The sequence below is a fragment of the Ambystoma mexicanum genome, chromosome 3p (assembly GCF_040938575.1).
Source record: "Ambystoma mexicanum isolate Mex_15411 chromosome 3p, UKY_AmexF1_1, whole genome shotgun sequence".
Taxonomy (NCBI): Eukaryota; Metazoa; Chordata; class Amphibia; order Caudata; family Ambystomatidae; genus Ambystoma; species Ambystoma mexicanum.
In genome coordinates, this window is record NC_090925.1 from 1,002,044,493 (window position 1) to 1,002,067,894 (window position 23,402).

The following is a 23,402-nucleotide window of genomic DNA, read 5'->3' on the forward strand; positions in this document are numbered from 1 at the left end:
ATCCCAAGCCTAAGTAGGACCAATGTCGCAGCATGTGGGGAAACTCCAGGAAGCCTCGCCCTGCAAACCGCTCGACCAGGAATTCCCTTCGAAGTGCAAGCTTCTAAAAGGGCCCATATTGCTCCACACGGTGCTTTCCCCAGTTTTGGCTTCACACAGTCAGAAAAGCTGCACATAATACACCATGAAGTCTTCACCTCACTTTCCGTGGTTCCACGTGGTTACATCAAAATAAATGACTGTGTGGTAATTTATTTCCTCTTCGTTTTCCTTATGGCTTTTTTTCTTTCAATGGGGGTCCAACCTGTACTGCCCAACACCCGCTTTGCCACTCCATACTGCACTCTTTCCCCACCCCACGATGCCCTCTACCCCTCCACATATATATCTCTATTTACCACCAAGAGGAAAACAACAATATAAATTACCATACAGTAGTTTATTTTGATGAAGTAGTAGTTTACGCTCTCCATACAGCTACACCGGCGAATACAAGGTTTCGGAGATGCTTTCTCAAAGCATCCTGGGTAAAAATATTGACGTGGTGTATCAGAGTGAACTGACCCAGAAGGAATAAGCCACAATGTATTTTCCGTGGTATCGCTCCACCCGGCAGCCATCTTGTGATGCACAACATCTCAAGCACCTCTCAACAGCGGATCCTTGTGAATCAGAAATGGAGTATTCCACCAGGGTATTCCATCTTGCATGGCCATGTTCTAGTCCTGTAATGGCGGTCTGCATAGTGCACTGCCCTTCCCTTCACAGTTTGTCCCATAAAAGCAAATTCCATCTCCTTCAGTTAGGTTCTGTCCTATAATGTACATTTTTAAAACTGACTACAGGAAGGAGACAATGCTCTGAATGAGAGCTGTAAGGAAGGCATAGTATCAACAGTAAGACAGACACAAGTGACCACAGTTCAAGGGTGTTATTGAACGTTCACAAGGGTGTGATAAACGCCTACCTAAACCTAAATCTACAGATGGAAGCAAACTACGAACATCAAATAATAATAATGCAGTCCTAGTGGAGTCTTGTCAAAATAAAAATGGCCTACACTAAAAAACCTATTGCAAATCCTTACCACTAATTTACAAATAGTGTGGGGTGATGTTCATGAAAAAAGAAAGAAGTGTTCACAAAATCATAAGTCAGGATGTTCATGCCATTGGCCTCCCTTCTCCATGTTTTCAGCACGGAGCAAGGCGGTTCACTCGAGCAAAGCACACGCTCTGGTTTCTGTGGCACGAGGATACAGTTCCAATTTCACCACCAGGACTTTCTGTGTCCAAGTCTCTTTACTTCTTGCAAGTCTCTTGACTCAGAGGGCCAGCTGTACAAAAAACAACATGCACAAGTTATTTTCCTTTTATCAGTATTCAATGTGGGTGTTCACACGAGATCTACCTCAGCCAGGCTTAGAACCCTTTGAAAACAAAAGTTCAATGTTGGATCCCCCTCTTCCGGGCTCAGATCCCCTTATTACAATGTTCAGAGAAATGTTTCTCGGCTGACTCACGGTTCACCCCGGATCCTCCTCAGCCAGGCTCAGATCCCTTTCAAAACAAAAGTTCAACATTGGATCTCCCTCTTCCGGGCTCAGATCCCTTTATTACAATGTTCACAGAATTCTTTCTCGGGTGACTAACAGTTCACCCAGGATCCCCCGAAGCCGGGCTCAGATCCCATTATTTTTACTCAATTAGTCTCCCTCAGCTGGGCTTGTACCAATTCCAGTGTACATGAAACTATCGAAGACTTTCGAATGTACACAGGGTTTAGCTTGACCCGTTGCTCAACTACTTCGATCTCAAGATTCCTTTTTCTCACACTCAGCATCAGTTGGATACCTAACAGAGACCTTTGAATGAGCACTTAGGCGACGCTGGACCACTCTGTCCATGGTATCTTTTCTGGGCCTCCCAAAGTTCTCGTTACTCCTTTGGTTTCCAATTATATTTGCGTTGCTCGTCACACACGCCTCACACACTGTTCTCTTTATCCAATGTTGCGGCTTGCAACCCTGGTTCAAAGAATAGGCTGGTCTGGCATCAGTCTCTCCGACTCACCGGCTGGGCTGTCCCCACTAATGCAGCTTTGTTGTAGGAGCCAAGGACAGCACCACGCCGACAATCGCTCATTCCCGCTTTGGTTATTGACGCGGGAGAGCCCCAGGTACCTCCGACACACCGTGCAGGTTTGATCAGCTTCCGTTCCTGGTCTTAGGTTTCTTACTTTCCAAGGTTCACGAAAGTAATGGTCTTTACAGGTGAAAAGTACTTCCCTCCTTGCAACCTTCTCTGGTCTCGCCGTCATTCTCCTCGTATTAAACTGCCATCTTGGAACTGCTGTTTCCTTGTGTGCTTTGCCTCGCTCAGAGTGTGCGTTCATGCTCTGCCTTTTTTCATCCGTGTGGGGAAGTGTGATGGAAGTCAGGTGTGTGTAATAATCTGTAATTGCCTCATCTTGCCTGACCATTGTGTTGGGACATGTCAGGTATGCGGCTTTTGTGTTAGTCGGTTGTCGCTCGCGGTGGGCTGTCCATGAGTAAATGCTTGTGTCGGGAAGGGGGGTTGAGTTGCTAGGTATCCTACCTGATAGGATGGGGAAAAGGTGTTTCGGGGAAGGGGATACCGCGTCTCACCCTCCCGTGTCCCACTTCCACTCCCCGAAGACCCCTCATCCAGATGATCCTCCCCCACTAGTCCTCCCCCAGGGACTGGATCCAAAAGTGATGGCCGTGTCCTGGCCATCGGGATGACAGATCCTCGGGGACTGGCGGGTGAGACACCTTCAGGTTTCTCACAGAGCCTATTCAGGAAAGCATCTGTGCATTAATATTAGCATATATGTTACTTTATGTCAATCACAATGCTACCCGTATCAAATAGCTAGATCTTGGTGAATTTTAAGGAGTTCTGGAGAGATGTGGGGCTATTGTATAACACTCATGGCGATTTAAGGCCATTCTTGAGTTCTCTGAATTTAGGATACATGACACACACAATTGTTTGACAATCTGTGTCCAACGTCTACGGGCAGAACAGTATTCTGATCCAATGTCAACACAACGGTTCTCACTCATGAAGTCTGTACACCCGTTTAAAAAATGCCAGTCAACCATTTCCCAAAGCAAGTCTGTGAGGGACAAGTGAGGAATCTATATACTAGGTTTGTTGCCATGCGGTTGCCAGGAACACATCATTGCTTTAACAAACATTATACGTGTGTTATAATGCAGCCTAGGTGTGGTCATCTCCGAGATCGGTATATTTCTCACTGCAGAATCTCACTTTTTGTAGAACATTGAAACGTTTGAGGACAATCCTTGATGATGTACAATGCACAAAATATGTTCTACTTGGACTCCCCCATTGTACCCATTCCTCTCCCTCTCACTCCTTTACCTTTTCAGCTTTCCTTTTATCTTTTGCAGCAAGCTGTGCCTCCTTACCTCGCTCTCTCTTTTCTCTCTTGAGGCTCCTTCTATCTTCTCGGTTGGCCATTTGCTCAGTAATGGTTGTTTTGTCCATAGGTGTCATCCATGAGGACCACCTCCGAGAGCTGCTGACCACCATGGGGGACCGCTTCACAGATGAAGAAGTAGACGAAATGTACCGTGAAGCCCCCATAGACAAGAAGGGCAACTTCAACTACGTGGAGTTCACACGCATTCTGAAACATGGCGCCAAGGACAAAGATGACTAGAGCCAAGGAGAAGCATCTCGAATCAAGGGGAAGGAGCAGTGTGTACCTCTCACTGCTATCGTCAACTCGGCTTGTAAACCACCAGAGCCTGCGGCTTTAAAGGACATTGAGCAAAGTTTGAGTAATGACCAATCACACAGTGTGCTGCTCCTCATAGGCTTACTAATCACTTCTCGTCAGGCATTACCCAGTAAGATCATGTACAAGGTCTGGAGTGTTGGACCAACATACAGTACACATTTCCTCAGGCATTGCCCACTCAAAGTGTATGCAAGGCTTTATGATTTGAGAAATCACACTTTGTCCATCTCCTCTGACCCTAGGCAGTCTGACCATGCATAAGGCTTTGTGTGCTCTCCAGCTGCTCTCTACACAGTCCCCAAGGTCATTAGCAGTCCATGACACCCATCAAGTCTAAACAGTCACATCCAAAACACCTATTGAGACATTGGTTGCCCCTATCATATGTAATGCCCTTTGTGCTCATAAGTCACTGCATATTCTGTAATTTACTTACAAACGATGCTGGTATGTCCCCTGTTGCACTAACCAATCAGATCCTATGCAACTTCCAGTACATTCAACACAGACACTCAGACATTCCTTCTTGCACTGACCGGTCACACCTTGGCACCTTTAACCCTTTCCAATCACTTTCTATCCACCGAATTAACACCATGTGCGCTGTGCACAGAAGAATTATTCCATGTACATCACCCAAAGGCACTGTCCAATAAGAAACACACACCCCTCCATGCATCCATGCACAGCTCACAGTTTGCTGCCAGGGAGCCTGCAGCCTAGAGGCCCAGCATGCCACAAGCCACGCCTACTACTAGGCTAGGAAATAGTCAGTGGAACGTTTCATGATATCTACCTGGAAGTTGCTTGGTTGGTAGTGTGATCACTTATGTCCCAAAACAGAGACTGCTAGAATTCAAAGACAACTGATGATAGTCTTCATCAAGATGCAGAGCTGGGAAGGGCGAGAAGGCCATCTGAACATTCTCCCAGAAGCAAAGGATGCGGTCAGCAGAGACCGGGACAACTGGCTTTGAACTATGTCCCCATCACACGGCATTTTAACATACAAGATCTTTTCACTCCTTTATCAGCCCAGTTATTGGAGTGCCACCCTTAAGGAATTGAGGACTGCACTGGACACACCCCCTGGGACCGTGAACAAGACCGTGAGGACTGGCACAGTACTCACCCATCAGAAAGTCTCAACTAGCTGCTGTTTCATATTGGGTGATGTTCGTATGTGGAAAGTTTACATGTTTAGGATGTCTTGTACCCATCAGAAAATGAGACTAAAGCTGGGGTTAGTAATTTAACCAATGTAGCCCTTTATCATTTAGCTACCTTTGTCCCACCCATGTGTCACAAGTCAGGTGTCCTTCTCAGGACCTGGATTATGCGTTTTGAAGGGGATCAAAAGCACCCACCTACCAGCAGTGGCATGTATTTCTGTTTTGTTTCGGCTTTCCTGCAGCCACTCCTGCTGTTCCTGGGACAGTTGCACATCCGTCCAGGCCTCTAAAATCGTGAGGCCCATGGTTTGATCTCACTCCCAATAGTTGGTCACCTTGAGTTCAAGAAGGCTCTCTATCCATTGCCATAGCTGCAGTGGTTGGAAGTGTGTGCTCCTAATTGTTGCGTGCTCCCACCTAATCTCCAGGAACAGGGCTAAACCTTCTAGCCTTTAGTACACTCATTGTGTAGGGTCGGACCTCCCTACTGTCAGGACCCTTCTAAGTACGGGAGCTTCTCCTCCACCAAGTATCTTTCTGGTTGAGGGTCATCATCAGTTCTTCCGGGTCACATCTGGGTTCATGGTGAGTCTTTCCCGCTTCTTCTGAGCACTTCTTCATCACCAAATGTTTCAGTCCCCCTGCTGTTTCCTGGTCCTGTTTGCCTCTCCTGTGAACCCCTAAGGATCGTGGTCCTTCCTACCTGTCCAGAGCACCACCCCAAGCACCCTTTGGTTCAAGTCCTCCATGCACCTTCTGAACACCAACCAGAGCCACATCACTAGAGTTAGGTGAACTCCTGCTTTGAGCAGAAGTGTGGGGATCGCTTCTCCTGTGCACCACATGTTCGGCTTCCTACTTATCCTGAGTGTGTCTCCTGCTTTCGGGATTGCTCTTTGTTTTTGGGGCCTTCTTTCTATCTCACACTTGGCTGTAGGTTACTGCAATAGACTTGTAATCGTTTTTTTTATAGCATCGTGGATGTCACAATTAACCACATTGAAAACATGTGCTCTTCTGGCCTTTGTTGTCCTTGGGGTGCCACGGCACTTGGAATAGGTGCCACTGACAGAGAAGTGGTTGGAATGGAACGTTACATCAATAAAGAAAGAAATGTGTTGACTATCTTCTTTGCTTGCCTTTTCTACTGTGTGCAAGAATCACATGATCAGTTCATGACATTTACATGAAGAATGTGTTTTAAATGCACAAATATGCAGGTTTGTTTAGTTGGTAAATTGATGACTGTGAAACAGCCAAACTGGATTTCATTTTAGCAAACTGTGTCAAACCGAAAATTGACTGTTGGCTTCATTACGAGATTTCCGGTCCGGAATCAAGAGTGCCGGTAAGGTGGCCGGCACCCTGCTCTCCGGATCGACAAACTCAGAGCTTGCCTGCCGAGGCCTCTGTGCCCGACAGGTCTGACCCTGCCGAGTGCTGTGGCCACGGTAGGCAGACTGTTTGCGGAAGCACCGGCACCGTTCCTAACTACCATAGAGTTTGATAGGACTCTATGGGAATGGGGACTTATAATTTGCTAGTGCCTGACTTCCCGGGCCGCCGGACTCGTTATGAGCCGGTGGCACCGGGAAGTCAGGCGCTGTTAAAATATTATGGGTCCGGCAGCAACCTGCTGGTAGTAGCGGCAGGGTTACCGCCGGACCCGTAATAAGGCCCTGTATTTCTGTGTGGATCTCTGGGTGTGACAGTTTCCTTAGTTGCCAAATTTCTATATGCATAGAAATGGGCTAGCACTGGTATTAAAGTCTAAGTAAAGGATTGGAAAGCCCCCCTCAAAAACACAGCTAACAAAGGTGATATCTGATGAAAGCAAAGATCACAAAGTGCCACTTTGGATCTGGGCCTCAAACACATGCATGTCACAATACAAGCTCGTGCCTTTTCTAGTAGTGCCGGAATTCCCTAAGGATATTGTGAAAACCTAAACTCATGATAGGCCACATGTTAAGTGTCATGATTGACACCTTCTGCCAAGCCTAGATTGATAGTCAGCAAAGCTTCGCATGCTGGACTTGCACGCCCCAAAATGATAATCAGGAAAATATAGGAAAGCAAATCCCAAAATGTAAAGTGATGTGGACTGAAAAGTGAGGACTGGCTGGCTATGTCCCATATGGAATGGAGACACTTCGCAACAGAGAGTCATTATGTGTCTTGCAAATGTCACGTTGCATTCATGTCTTCTGCCGCGTCATCACCCAAAAAGGTTGTTGGTTTCCAGGAAATGTGTTTACCTGTTCATACTAAATACTTGAATATGAACTCTCTGATTTCTTCTAATCCAGGGGTAGCCAACCGGTCACCCTCCAGATGTTCTGGCCTACAGCTTCCTTCAGCCACCACCAGCATAGCTATTGCTGAAGGATCTTGCGTATTTGTAGGCCAAACCATCTGCCGGGTCTGTCCCCAGTTCCCATCTGACCGCCTGTATTGCCCTACTCCTAGTTTCACTCTGTCTCCTCTGCTGTCAACTATCATCTGCTACAAGTTTAACCTGTGCTAATATCCCTATCTTCTCAATCCATTACGACTTCCTTAATCCCCATGTCCTGCTGCTTCCAAACTGCCTTTCTCGATTCTCCTTTTCTGCTTGCTCCAGTCAGATCATGGCTGGTTCTCCTTTGATTCCACTGGATTGTCGCATCTGGGTGAGTGCAGATGTTTTCAGCAGATGGCCTTATCTTGCAGATTCTCAGTCAGCAGATTGTTTGTGTGGTTTGGGTCTGGTGATGCAGTTGGGTGGCGCATTCATAGTGCACTGGTAATCCCCTTCCGAAATCAACTGAGAGATGTGTGAAATATATGCATTACTAGGGGGGCTCTGCCTCCGTGGTGCCTTTGGAGTCCAACCCACAGAGGAGCTCACTTTGCTTACACTCCCACCCCCAGAGACTGCTGCTTGTTAAACTCGGTGGCTTGGTCGCCTCGTACGAGTACTCCACCAAGGGCTCGCTTCACTCACCCTTCAGTGCTCGCTAGTTCACACCCCCCTCTTTGGTTACTTCTTTACTGGGTTTATTTGTTAAGTAACAGAACTTGGAAAAAAGAAAACACGGGATCTGCTTGGGAGCATTCTTTCCTAACAATATTATTAATTGTTTTAGAAGTTTCAACTGTTATATCTGTTTTTGAGCGACATCTTGACAATGCAACATGTAATTGTCCATGGCTGAATTAGGGTCTATCAACGTATATTCCAATACAGTGAAAACTCTGCCATTGAGACTTGTTAATAGTCGTAAGCAAATACTAAAACTATAGGAAATTGTTGTGTGTGCAACCCAAATGGTGACCTGCTTGCATTAGTATTGCCTGTATCCAGTATAATACATGGAACACAAATTCATTAGTTCATAATTTTGAAACACAATATGAATTTGAAATTGGAACAGTATTCGATGACAGTTGGATAAATGTAGAAAGGAAGGACGCCAACCCCATATCTTTAGTTTATAGAATAACCCAAATTTAAAGTGTTACAAAATATGTTACATCAAATCGTTACACAAAACCGTCACTTATGATTTTATATATAGAAACCTTGCGGAAAGATGCGCGATGTCGTGTATCCATTTGCAAGTGAGTAGGTTTTCAAAATATCTGCCAGGGTGTCAGCCCACTGACATTGTTCAGTGTGGTCGTGTTCTTCCATAGCTAGGACAGCATGCAGCTCGTACCTGTTGATTCTTTTTTTTACTATTAATTCTAGAACGCCACAATGAGCTAATCACTAAACATTGTACATATTTAAGTTTCCCAGGAGCGTGAAAGATTCCCAAAACTAAAATGGGAAGCGCAGAGTTTTCAAATATTTCCTAAAATAAAGATGATTCATTTATGTCCATAGGGCAGCAGGGAGACAATGCCACACAAGCACAGCCTGCACTGCACAGCAACAGCTTCCCCATTTCTGCAGGCGTGTTTTAGGCAGAGGAAGCTTATTCAAAGTGCGGGATTGAAGAGAGCATGTGCCAATATTTCTCTTGACGTTTTTGAGAAAAAAACTCGGGCCCTTCTGATAGTGGGCCTTATGCACTAAACTTAAGAGTCTTCACTCTCCAACCGCCCGCAGCCAATGAAGCTGTTTCTAGAGAGAGAGCTTTTGGCTTCTTTTTGGAGGTTGAAGTCTGTTTTATGTCAGCGAGTACTGAACTCACTGGACTCTAGCAGCAAGTACTTGGTAGGACCCAAGTAGCAAGAATCCCAAAAGTCTATAAGTGGTGAAACAAGCACTTTTGCGTTCTGTACCTGATGGTTGAAGGTGAATAAATAGAAATGTTTCTTTGATTGCTGAATTTGACAAAAAACAAGTTCCAACAACTTTATTATTTTCTGTGGACCAGCCACATCTAAGTCCAGAGTAACGCAAAGATTTCAAACCATCTCCAAAGGAGGAGGAGAGTACCCAGAGAAGTTGGGCAAATAGTAGGTTTCCATTCGTTGTCTAGAAGGTAAATATTCTGTCTTTCTAGCATTGAACTTCAAGTGATTGCTGTTCACCCAATTTGCAATGGTTTCAGGTCTTGCCCAGGGAGCACGTTACTGCATGGGCGTATAGGTGTTTAGCACTCTACGTGTGGTGCACTACCCATCCCTTCGCTGTTCCCCTCTCCCCGCTTGAAGGCTGTGTGAAAGGGGAAGTGCGCTCTCCCTGGCTCCCCGCCACTGATCCCATATGTTGCATAGAAGGGGTTTATCCCCCAATCCAACCGGCCTCTTACACCCACCCCACCACTGGGCCACTTACCTGTTTTGATACTTCCATGGTACTAGTCCGTTCATCACACCAATGCCAGCACTGGAGTCTGTGCTGCACCCAAAGGCCCGCCACACACAGAAAAGGACACACAAATACAGACACACACACCCGAGTGACGAGCAGATTCTTTGTACACTTGTGGACATGTGCACAGTGTTCTGTTCTGTGATAACTATGTAAATACCATGCTTTACGCTGCTATAGTACTGCTGGAGATGTCGCCCATTGACAGTGAAGATAGGCTGGGACTAAGACCTATGCATGTGATGGTGAGTAGGTGAGAAAAACTCCAAGTGGCAATCCATTATAGATCACATGGAAGGGCTTGAGTAAAATAGTCTGACTGGAAGAGCCGTAGCCAATGTTTAGTACTTTCCCGGGATGCTGTGGCGAAGCCCCCTGACTGATTCTGAATGTGATAGGCGGGGCAGCCAAGGCGTCCAGGCAATACCACCCGGTATATGATGCCGGTCCCGGGGCAGAATTGGAAGGATCCCTTGGCAACCAACCTCCACCTTGCCACAAGCAGAAGACAAGGGCTTGCCACATGGGATACATTTGGGGCACTGTCCCTTTAAGAATATTAGGTTAATGTCTCAAAGCACTATTCAAACATCTCTATGGGTAAATATAATCAGAAAGATGTGTAGAGGGTTTAGGCCAGTAACACGCACAATAACAAGCGGAATTAGCAGCAACACTAGTAAAGCTACTCATCGGCTCACAGCACATGCCAGACCAAGCTTGCACTTATCCTAATACATGCAAAGTCTGGGGAGGGGCGGCAGCCAGCACCCATGATGCCAAGAAGAATGTGTCACAGTGATCCGCTCCTGTGCAGATGGCAGCAGATTCTGTATCCAAGATGGCGAACTATCCAATTATTATGCGAGTTCACAACGGTGTCCCATATAGTCCCACAGTATTAATCACACTTGAGACAGTTTAAGGTTCTAAACCTGCCAGACAGTGCACCAGCTCCATAGCATAAGGCACAACGTTGAATCATGTTATTCAATGGAAGCTTCAAATACCACCACGACAAATATATAAAAGCAGTAGGAACAGACACAGTGCTCTCGGTGTTTGAATCAGGAACAGGGGTGAATTTGGAGACGGGTGGATGAGAGAGAGAGAGAGAGAGAGAGAGAAAGAGAGAGAGAGAGAACAGGTTGGAGGGAGCTGAAGAGAGAGGAATGTGAAAATAGTGGAGAGGCGTAGAGTGGACCACTATTGAGAGGAAAGAGGAGGATAAAAAGGTTGGAGAGGGGATGAAGCGGAGCATCAGTGAGGGAAAGGAGGAGGGTGAAACACGTGCAGAGGAGGAGACGAGGACTATCAGTCATACGACTGAGGAAGTTTAAAGGTTTAGAGGAAGCAGGTAGGTCTGAGTAAGATATTTGGAGGGGTGCGCCTGGAGGAGGGAGATGCATGCCCCGAGTTTGAAGTGCGTTCTTCTGGGAGGGTGGAGGAAACAAGTATTTGGAGCAGCATTGTGCAGGTGCAGGATAAGCACGAGGACAAGGAGAAGAAGAGTAAAGGAATAGAGGAGCTTCCCTTGGGTACCAGCACACGGCAAGACACAGAGCAGGACTGAGGGAGGGGCCTTGTGGGGCATAGTGCCAAGAGGTTAGGGAGGTGGCCAGAAGCCTTTGGAAACAGGAGGTGGCCTCCTGTATGGTTGTTGTTGTGGGCCTTGATGAAACTCCAGCTCAGTTTTGATCCCCAGCACAGATCCAACTCATAGCTGCAGTATTCAGGAGAGATGTCAAGAGAGACAGTGTCACCTCCCCACCAAGAAGCATTGAATGGGACAAGAAAGCAGGAAGAGCAAGAAAGAAGTGTGAGGACAATTCATCTCCCAAACTGACAAAGACCCAGCGAGGGCCAGGACAACTTAGTAGGAAAGCTGAAAGACAATGTCATCCTTGAAGAGCAAGAAGCAATCCCATACCCTTTTGTTGCCTTTTTCTTTGCACCAATCTTGTACACATTCCCAAATAAAACCATTGTTAGCTACACTCTGGTGTCGTGCCTCATCTGGAGTCGACTGGCCTTTGTGACATCTGGGAGGTCATATTAAAGACTAGTGGAGCGTGAGCGAGGCCTTCTTATCAAGATTTGGTGCATTGTAAAAGTTTCGTAACATAACATAATCAGTATTTAAGAACATTAATGCAAAACTGCTTCATGACTGCACAACCTCAAATTTGCATTCTCTGTCCACACATTGTTGTACTTTTTATGCATTAATACAATTAATTATGAACATCTACAGAAGACATAAGAACACCATAAAACAACATAATCTGAACATACTTCTTTTTCAAGTACAAATATATTTAACTTACAGGGCACATAATTATGTGCGAATTATAATGAAAAATAGAACAAGATACTTCATAGTTACATACAGCTTAGTGAGGTAAGCAGAATTCCAATTCCCCCCGCCTTAAATAAAATGGATTCTCTTTAGCCATAAACTGAGCAGACAACCGCAGACTGAGGGTCATGCGGTCAGCGCAACACACACTTGGGCACTCACCTGTTTCAATGGGTCCTTAATGGCACTGGTGACTGCAATGGAGATCTGCCTGTTTTTGACCCAAGACTCGGGTCTCAGCAGTGGTGCAGCGTTGTGTGAGGGATCCCAGCACTCACTATGGCGGTCTGTGTGTGACGGGCGCCACCACGTTGCTCTCTCTGTGTCAGAGCAGAGTGCCCACCCTTGGTCTCTGCATATGCAGGGTATGAAGACCATCTAGGGTTGACAAAGTGATCCATCCGCTGTTGGTCTGCCTCAATCTCACGCTATTGGACCATAAGACTTCTCTCTTATACAGTCTAGGCCCGTCTTAACTCTTCCATAGCCCTATTCGCATTTTGTGTTTCTTCAGTATTCAGTTTTCCGTTTCCCATCTTGTTTTTGGCCATTTTTTGTCTTGACCCTCTTCTTGTCATCCTATGTCCTTTGTTCATCTGTCTTTGTTCTGGACTCTTGTCTATCCTTCAGGGTCCCTTCTAGTTTAGTCTGCCAGTTAGTTGCCTGCCTTGTCACTTGCTTCCTCATTGCCTCCTGCCTGTTCGGTCCTCTCGCCTCCAGTTAGTTGGGCTCCTGAATGCTTCCTATCAAGCCAACTGTTTGTAGCTCTCATCACTGGCTAGCATTGTGTCAGCCTATGCCATTTTCACTCCTGCATTCCAATAATCAACCATCAACTTCCCATGCCAGTGCCTTCTCAGTCTTCTCCGCCTCCAGCTAGTGTGTCTCGCTTCTCCCATGCCAGTGCTGGCTCTCCAGCTTGGCATAGCTCTGCCCTCCTGGACGTCGGCTCTACAGAGGCTTGCCTATGCATAGCGATGGCTCTTCTCCCTCCGTAGGAGACTCTCCTTCATTCGCAGTCTGTGCTGCACTTAAGCACGTCATCAGAACAAAAAGACTTGGGTCTGTCTTCTCTGTTTATGGCCTCCAGATGATGTTCAGCATTACCTAGAGCCAAGCAAGTGAATACAGGGTCTTTGTTGATTATAGTCATTGGAGGGAGATAGCAAAGTCTTTCCAACACCCATATAGTCCAAAAGTGTGTTTTGGACTGTGAGTTCCTTATTGGAATGGGAGTCTTTGTCCCCAAGAGGCGAGTCACTCCAAGTGAGGTCCCTCTTGCCTAGACCCCCCAGCAGGGTCTTCCTTAACAGGCTCACCTTTATAGCAACAAAGGCGGTGGCACCCCTCTGGGGAGAAGGGACTAAGATTCATCACATACGCCTCCTGTTAAATGAGAGGCTCCTCCTTGATTCATAAGTGGTGTAAGGAAGGCATGGTATCAAGCAGTAAGACAAACGAAAGTGACCAAAGTTCAAGGGTGTTTAATGAACTTCAATCGGGTTTGAAAAACGCCTATCTAATCCTAAATCTAAAGATGGGAGCAAGCTACAACTATACTAATAAAGCTATTGCGAAGCCTTACCTCTAAATACAAATAGTGTGGGAAAGATCACTCAAAGTCTCTTACTTCGGAAAGCCTGATGCGAAAAACAAATATTCAACCTTTTTTTCTCCTCAGGATTGTTATGTACAACTTCTTGGGTGATTTTGATTCACCTCGGATCCCCCTCTGCTGGGCTCAGATCCACTTTGAACACAAACCTTCAATGAATCTCCCTCTGCCGGGCTTGGACCAAATTCGCATACTTTTCTAAACTTTCTCTATTTCATCGAAAGTGAAGACGTTCGACTATGAGTGGGATGTTGCTTGATGTTGCTTGACCCATCGCATGACGACTTCGATTCACATTTATTCATTCACTTTCAAATGAGCTCTCTCTGCTGGGCTTGGATCAAATTTATCTACTTTCGTTACTCCTAAACTGGGTACCTTATAGTGACCTTCGATTGAGCACCCATGGGGTGCTGGCCCACTCTATCAAAGGTATTGTAACTTGTTTCAAAGTTCAATCACTCATCAGAAGTTTAATTTCACTTGCGCCTCTTATCACATGTGTTTAAACAATGATTGTTTCAGTGCTCGCCATACAATGTTGCTCCTTGCAACAAGGGCTTCAGCACAGACCGATCTTGTATCGGTCTACCCAACTCACCAGCTGTGTTGACTTCACTGACATTGCCTTTGAGCTTATGGCCCTTGCATCTGTTACTTGATGGGATTACACCAGAATAATTCTGAGTCGAAATAACCGGACAAACTCAAGAAGATGGCAAGTTGCTGTTTTATTGGCAATGATCTAAAACAGGGAGTTTACAACGAACAACAACGGACGTACGTTCAGTCTCAGTGATTTCTGCATGAAATACAATTATATAATCTTTTCGTGCGCCAGAACGACGTTCTGCTACATGGCAATAGTAAAAAAAACGATCAAGGGAAGGGATTGGTTAAGGGAGACATCTATATATACATTCATATAGGAGCTAGGTTTGTTATTGGTTGTCTGATATCAGGTTGACAACGCATGACTACCTCTTCAAATGTGTCATTTTAAGAAAAATCAGTTTCGCAGTGTTTCATTGGTTTTTCAAGCTATAAGGTCCTTCGTTATATGCACTAAATCAATTGGTTGGCATACTTGTGCCATGTCTGGAACATTCGGTTCAATTAGCAGCATTTAAGCCAAGACCCAGATGCAAGTAGATAGGACATGGTGCTACCCTACCACCCAATTAGCCCAACATCTCTCATCACCTATGCCTTTTTACTTGGCCTTGCAGAGTATTCTTGTCCTTAGAATTCAACGGGAGTGAGGGCGCTCTCTATCGTGTCTGGAACTCCAAGTTCAAGTCCTATATCCATCCTTGACTCATGTGCCAGGAGACCACGATTCTGCTCATTCTACAAGCTTTTAAATGTTTTAATTAAGTCATCCTTTGAGTTCCTTCTTGCACCTTAACATGAGAATATTCATCCTCTGCACACATGTTCCTCTTCAGTGTAGATAGCTGACCTCAATTTCTCAGTTCTTGACTTCAGGCCAGACAGCCTCACAACGCAGCTCCACCAACCTGCTATTCTACTGCGACACAGCCTTTCATTCTCCCTCAATTGTTCTTCAGGTTACTTATTTCATGATACCAATGTCCATTTTCTGTACAATGGCGGCTCTGCCTGTATTCTATTCACTACTTGTAGCTAGCCTATACAATGACTTGATGTATCTTGCGTTTCAGTGGCTGTACATTCATTATACTTCTGATTTCTGCAACACTTCTTAACATGTAATCTTCTTCTTTACACTTTTAAGGTTCACTTGATTCTTTACTTCGTTGTTTCTCCTCTAGGATCCATACATTGTCTTCATTCAGGATTTCAGGATGTTGTTCACACTTTCTTATGACATTATCAGTTCATTTTCCTAGCTCTTTCTCACATTTATTCAGGAATCTCCTCCTGTAGGTGTCATCAATTTGAGGGAACATTCGGTATTGTTATCTTAATGGATACCTTCTTCCAAATACTTGCTGTGATATTGGTACAATAGCTGGTGTTAGACAGGGCATGGTCGGATGGCTCCTATACAGACGTTTTAGGGGGGCAGGATCTCCTGGGGATGTGTACATCTGCTCCTCTACATTCCCCCCTCTGGTCGTGTCCTGTACCACCTCCTCAAGTTTTCCTGTTTCTTTGAATTTTCTCTTGAAGAAAGGTTTCTTTGGTATCCATGTCTTCATTACCCCCCTCTGGGGGCCCGCATTTTTGATATGTTTGTCCACACTCAAGGTCATGTAATTGCATTCTCCACTTGGGGTACAGAAGACACAACATCCCATATAATTCTTGTAATCTCTTGCATTCCTTCAGGTGCCACAATACTTGCTTATATGAAGTCTCTGATGGTACTTTCAGTCTGCACGTTGTTTTCTCTTTCATTCTTCACATCAATCATGATCTTCATTCCCACTGCTTTCTTTGCTGTTTTCTGGCAATCTCCATTTTAGTATCCTTATAACACAGAATCCAAACTTTATCATCACCAATATTGCTCCTAGGAGCTTAAATATTTTGCAATCCAGTCGGGAAACCATGTAAACAGGAATGAGAACCAATTGTCATCTCCAATAGCCTCTGTCTCCTCCTCCATTTTCATGTGCAATTCTGTCAGCATAGTTATATCATCTGTCAGAGTCCCGTTCTCACCGTCATGAGATGGTGTGAATGTACAGCAAGAAAGCCCAACCTTGGCGCAAACACCTTCCATCACTGTAATCATGTCAAGGACATACCTGTACTGGGGCGTCATTAACCTTATGGCCTTCAACTCTTCCTTTATGGTGTTAAATACTTTTATATTGGCATTGATGTCTGTAACAGCTCCCATCCGGTAATTTGTAATCATTTGACATTCACCACTGTTTGGAGTCCAGGCATAAATATAGATGTCATTATCATAACAGTCTTGCTGAACAACTTGCGTTAATCAGGATGTCTACATAAGCCTTTACTGATTTGGATGAGAAATAATTCTCTCTCTTCATCCGCCGGAGTGCAAGTGACCTTCTTTTTCTCAAGTGCTAATCCACTTTTGGAAATCCCTCAATCTTCAAGTCGGTCTGGAGATCACCAAGGCTGGAACATGGATGGGTACAATGGAACACACTCCTCCCCAGTTCCTAGGCAGCTTCATATATGCTCTGGATCCATAGGCCTAATATCGATCCATCCCTTTCCTCATTCCTGGGACATCAATTATATTCTTGCACCCCTTATTCTCAGCAACTCAGACTTTACCAGTGCTTCGAAAGCACATCCTTGCATTAGTTAATGGGATTACTGCCAGTGGTCCTCTTGATCATCCACCCATTTCAGCAGTTTAGAGTTCTTGGCCCATGACTTTAGGCACTCATCTTTCACTTTCTGCACCTCTTGCACTGGTTCCTTCCTTAGTAGATAAGCTGCACAGGACATCATCACATCTTCCCATCCATGGTCGTAATCACTCATCCCTAGATTAACTGCTGTGAAAACTCCCAGCATCCAGGCATTCCAGTTTTTTCAGTTTTGTCAGAGGAGTTAATTCACTTAATTTCTTCAATAATTACTTTGTCTTGTCCCATAGAAGGATACACAAGCATTTTGTCTGTCAATCCAGGCGCTTTTTCCATTTGTCTTGTCCAGCTGAGTGCTTTGCGTCCTTGGAGTTCTCAGCCCACAAGCCCACAGAGGGGTTAAGCTTTACAGGAGGCGGCACCAATTGCTTAAAACAGCCAGAAAGAGCAGAGCGCGCGGAGTCCGGCTGAGTCCTTTGCGTCCTTGGAGTTCTCAGCCCACAAGCCCACAAGGGTTTAATGTTTACAGGAGGCGGTGCCAATTGCTTAAAACAGCCCGGAAGCGCGGAGCGCGCAGAGTCCGGCAGAGTCTTTTGCATACTTGGAGTTCTCAGCTCACAAGCCCACAAGGGGTTAACGTTTACAGGAGGCAGTGCCAATTGCTTAAAACAGCCAGGAAGCGCGGAGCACGCAGAGTCCGGCTGACTCCTTTGCGTCCTTGGCGCTCCGGAGCGCGGAGGCTCGAGCGCTTGTGTTTGGGAGTTTTTGGGGGTGCTCCATCTGTGACAGTACCTGTCAGGTGCGGACCTGCGACCTGAGCCCCTGGAGCACGGAACCTTACCCTCAGTGAACAGCGAACAGCTTTGTGGACTCCGAGGCCAGTGACAAGGTATGCCTACTAGACTGTTTGGGCGAGTGTTCTTGCGTGTCTGTTTGTTCGTAAGGAGGGCGGGGGGGAGAGTCGGACTCTGTGTTGGTAGTGCCTCCTCAGGTGTAGGATTATCACACTTTTGGTCCATTGGGCCATTGGGACTTCGGACTTTTTTGGACATCTTTATGACTCCCTTATGACCATTTAAATGGAATTGCAATAATGGGACTGCACGGACTCATAATCAGCATCAGCGTTATTAGAATTGGTTACTAACGGATATTAACACTGTTCTTAATACTGCTTTTATTTCGTGGCTCCCTTTTATTGTTTTTATATTTTAACCTTTTCATTCCTCTTTATTCAGAGCTAGCTGGGTGAGGGCTGCGAGGAGGTTGCGAGGGGGCTGCAAGATATTTCTCTCCCCCTCTCACCCTCTAACGGCTCTCTCTAAGTACAATCTGCCCTCTCTTACTCATTTCGTGCATCATTAAAAGGAGTAACTTAGCCTCCCTGCCCCTTGATAACCATCACGATAACCATCACGAGACCGTCATTGCCTCACTTTGGGGCCTACGTATATGCTTTAGTTCCGCATATGGTATCCTATTTTTCTAAGGTCAGCCGGCATCTTTTTGTCTTACTTTTTAGATATTTCCTAGATATTCTGTTTTTTGGCTACACAGCATTGCATTTACTGTGAACTAGTGTTCCATCCTTTGGCTTAATTGGTGTTTTTTGATTGTTTTCTCTTTTACTGTGACTAACTCGGAAATCGGGCATTTCAGACATTCTGAGCCTAACCTTTTTCTCGCTATATGGGGAAAAGAAAAGCGGGGGATGAGGGGAGATCTGGCAGAGGGGGTGCCCCAGGGCAGGGGGCAAAAAAACCTAAAAATGCTACGTCCACCAAATCCATCAAATCATTGAAAAATGCTAAACCCACCCTAAAAATAGTTCCTAACACATCCCAAAAATCCCTCGAGTCCTATATGGATGTTATGGCCAACAAAATAGTAAGCTGCATGAATGCAGCTGAAGCTGCCTCTAGAGAGGCCGTCCCTTGGTATGAGGCACTTGGCACAGAGAGTGCAGGAGCAGAAGACTTAGGGGCGAGGCCCTTGGATTTAGGGGGTGACGGGACTGCGGGTAACGGAGTGGGGATAGTCCCGGCATCGATGCCCCCCTTGCCCCCTAGGGAGGGGGTGCCAAGGAGGAACAACAAAGTCCAGGAGGACCCGGACCCTACGATATTGGACTCCTCCACAGCTAGTGAGGGGGATAAAGAGTGGCTGGAGGCCATACTGGATGAAAAGCTAAAACCACTTCAGCTGCTGTTGAACTCCTTGAGGGGGCTAAAAGAGGGGGTTCTTAATACTCTGGTGATTATGGACGATTCTATTAGAGCACTCTCATTAAAACTGTGTGACCTGGCAAGCAGTGTGTAGGAAAGGGGGGTGGTTGGCAGGTTCTGCCCTTGCCCCTCATCTGTATCTTTAACTGGCGGTCATCCCTCTAGTGGTGTCAAGGCTACTGAAGTACAAGGCAAGCAGCCAGCTGTCGTAATCACAGTAGAACAGGAAGAAGTCTCAGTGGCTCAAAAGGTTGCGAGTGGGTCTGCAAGGGAACTGGCTAAGGGAAATATGGAGGAAACCACATCCGCACAAGGGCAAGGGCATGGGCATGGGAATGCGACAATTTCGAATCTACCGCCAGAAGCGGTCCCCTTTGTAGGGATCATCACTGGTTTGCCTGGGCTCCCTAATGGGAGCTTTGAATCGACACTCTCCCTGCTTAACAAGGCATCCCACTGGATAAACTAGAATTTCATGGGGCCCAAGATAGACCCCAAAATTATTTGCATGGCCAGGCGAGTGGGATGGGTGGGGAACAGGCCCAAGAATATCATTGGGGACTGTGTGGTGGTAACCTTCTCAGACGCACAGTTAACAGAATATCTTCCAAACACTAACTTAGCCTGGGGCCTTAAGCCAAACGGCAACAAATTGTTAAGCAAACTTCTTCCTCTGGATTATTTTTATGTCAGGGGCGGGGGCCAAGAGGCACAGAGCCAGCTGCTGGGTAGAAGGACAGGAAGGGGACAGGTAAAGAAAGACACTGTCCTAGGCCGGTCGCCACCAAATAGCACATCGCTGGGTGGTTGTAGTATCCCCACTAAGAGGGGGCAGGATAATGTCATGGAAAGGAATGATTTAGCCTCCCTGCCTCTGGATAATCACTTTTGCGATCTTAACTTCCTGCGAGGATGTAGATTGACAAGAGGTTGTCGCAGAGGCTAAACAACCTTTGCAAGTCCCCTCCGTAGTTTGTGGGTGCCCAGTGAGTAAGAACCTAGAGTTCCGTTTGCTCTCATGGAACATTGCAGGTTCAACCAGGAAGATGAACCTAGGGCCGGTGATTGAGCTTATTCAAGCTAAGTCAGTGGTCCTACTTCAGGAAACATGGGCTTTAGAACCCCCACACCTCGACAGTTTTATCTCATACGGAATTCCAGCACAGAAAAAACCGAGGGGTAGATAATATGGGGGTTTGTGCATTTTGATTAAGGCTGCACTTGAATGTAGGACCAAGGTGATTACAACGGGGATGGATTCTTTTACAGGTGGTGATATTATCAACAGCTAAGGGGGATTCAATATGTATCATCAACTTTTATAACAGCCCACACATCTCGGAACTAGACAGACTAACAAGGGTTAAGGAATTTATAGAGGATTTACTGTCCAAGGGCAGGAACACAACTATATCCCATATCTAGGGGGTGATTTCAAAATCAGAATGGAAGGGGGCGTATCAATGGATACTGTAGAACCCTTGGAGGATTTGGTAAAGAATATCCCACTCGGTGCATGAGGGATGAGAGAGTGTGTCTGAAGGGTTTGCAATTGAATTCCTGGTTGTTGGAATGGGGCTTTCGAATAGTTAATGGCCGCCTAGCCACGATTATTCCAGGTGAGGTGACCTTTAACAATCATCAAGGCTTGTCAACAATATACTATTTTGTATTTCCGCGAACCTATGGGAACGTACTATAAGCTTTGAGGTGTTGGCGGACATACATAGTGACCATCACCCTTTTTGTCTGTCACTAAAGGGTGTGCTGGGGGAAGGGGTTTCAAAGGATACTGCTCCCAGTCCACCGTTGGGCGTCCCTATTAGCTCACGAAGAATTAAATGGGGGACCATCTTAGAGGAAAGGCTACATTATAAATCACTTAGTGAGAATGAACCCCTTCTGATGGACATTTTGGGCTACTCCCTGCCTGCGAGGGTAGTGGTTGATAAATTTGTAGAACTGTTGGCTGCCCTCACAACAAAATTCACCATAGCTATCAAGGCAAAGGGAAACTCACCGAAGAGGGGGTGGTTCGATGAGGCCTGTAAAAAGGCAAAGAAAACCCTGCTGCTAACACTTAAGGATCCCTCCAGTAGCAGAACTTTGATCACCAAAGTGAGAAAAGTATATCAACAGGAGCTAAAGAGACGGAAATATGAGATTGAAGGGGTGGCCTGGGAAGGCATTTTGGTTGCCGCTATCAGAGGGGACCAGAAGGCATTGTGGGAATTTGTAAAAGGTGGGCCAGATGGGTGGTGGTCTAATGTGGGCAGTGGCACCCATGTGGAAGAAGAGGCATGGTTAACCCATTTTGGGAATTTGTTTGGGTCAGTGAACACCCTGGCCCACGCAGACCCTGCTAGGTCCTGCCTAAAATTTGGGGTGGAGGAGACCAAAAAGGCTATTAAACTCCAAGCATATAATCAAGCCCCGGGACCAGACATGATCCCTTCAGATCTGTTTCAAGATCCGATTGACATGTGGGCACCTCTTTTAACGGTGGTGTTCAATGCCTGCATACAATCAGGGAAGTATCCGCCTTCTTGGAAAAAGGCGATCATTTTCCAGCCCCAGTGCCTACAGGCCAATCTCTCTGTTGGATTCGTCCTTTAAAATCTTTGGGAGAATCCTGTTGGCCCGCATTGAAACATGGATTAGTGAACAGTCGATCTCCTCGGATATTCAATTTGGGTTTCGCCCCGGAGTGGGTACAATGGAACAGAGCCTAAATTTATACATTTTAGTGGCCAATTCAGTTTTTTTGTCGGGGAGAGGCAGTATACTTGGCTTTCATGGACCTGAGCACGGCCTTTGATAAGGTGGATAGAGCAAAGCTCTGGGCTGTGCTCGGGTCCTTAGGGTGCCCAGGGGACAACCTGCGGGTGTTGGTGGACTTACACACAGACAATGAGGCATGTGTGGTAGGTGGTCGAGGGGGGCATTGTACGGCTTGTTTTCAGGTTGGGTGCGGCGTAAGGCAGGGCTGTGTGTTGGCCCCCATATGTTTTTGTCTCTATATTAATGGCCTCTCACAGGACCTTATCAACATTTTGGTTGACTTTTTGGCTTTGGGGGGAAGGGGCGTTCCAGTATTGGCCTATGCTGATGATACAGTCCTGCTAGCAAGAACACCAAGGGCATTACAGGCTTTGATTAATACCTACACATCATTCATGGGCAATCTGGGCCTAAAAGAGTAACACTAAAAAATCAGCAGTAATGGCCTGTGTAGGCAGAAAAAGTTCAGTGCCCATGAAACCGATGCTTTGTGCTGGGGAAATCATTTCCAGAGTCAAGGTTTTTGACTATTTGGGAATGAGTTTCTCAGAAGCACTAAATGGCAGGGCCCATGTGGTTAAACAATCTGCAAAGATGAGCCAACAACTAGGAGGTTTATATAGATTCATGTCAAAGTGTAGGGGCCATCCACTGGATGTCATTACCAAGATGTATGGTGCACAAACTGTGGCTGTCACTATGTATGGCGCACCCATTTGTGGCTGACAGAACGCAGCCGAAATCCAAAGTAAAGAGAGCACATTTCTTAAAAAACTGTTGGGGCTCCTGACCTGCGCGTCGGGAATAGCAACGCACAGAGAATTGGGTGTGGAGTTCTGGGAGGACCAGTGGGTGTTGGCGCCACTCTTATTTTGGGTTCGGCTGTGGGCAAATGAACATGCCTCTCTCTGCCATTCTATTATTCGGACTGTGTTGGGAAGAGTTGGATGGCAAAAAATCCCCTGGCTTGCTTACATCTCCAAGGTTCTTGGGGAGGTTAATTTAAGTGTCCTTTTTCTGCCTGCCTCATGAATAACTAAGAAGGAGGGGGCATGTCACAAAATAGTTTTGGGTGAGATTGCATTGAGGAAAAGAATACTTATGGAGTATGGCCATACATCTGGTAAATTCCATAGCAGTATCAGCAGGCCTACTGGAATACAACTATATCTAACATGGAGCCCGTACAAAAAAGATAGGTGGTTAATAACGAGGGCACGGTTCGATTGCCTTCGGCTGCAAGGAAATACTTATAAGTGGAAAGGTTTTCCTGATTCCACGGGTTGCCCGGTTTGTGGCCATAACCGTGAAGACTTGGCCCACCTACTGTTTTTTTGCATAGGTTATGTAGGTATTCATAGAGCAACCTT

The 23,402-nt window shown here is 46.0% G+C and overlaps 1 protein-coding gene across 1 annotated transcript in view; it reads left to right on the plus strand.

The window, feature by feature from the left end:
• The window catches only part of MYL9 (myosin light chain 9), a 107,935-nt gene extending 101,844 nt beyond the window's left edge, over positions 1–6,091 (plus strand). The window contains exon 4 of the mRNA XM_069652301.1: positions 3,539–6,091. Coding sequence (XP_069508402.1) covers positions 3,539–3,711 — 173 coding nt within the window. The 3' untranslated portion in view covers positions 3,712–6,091. The remainder of the gene's footprint in view (positions 1–3,538) is intronic.
• Positions 6,092–23,402: the final 17,311 nt, after the last annotated feature.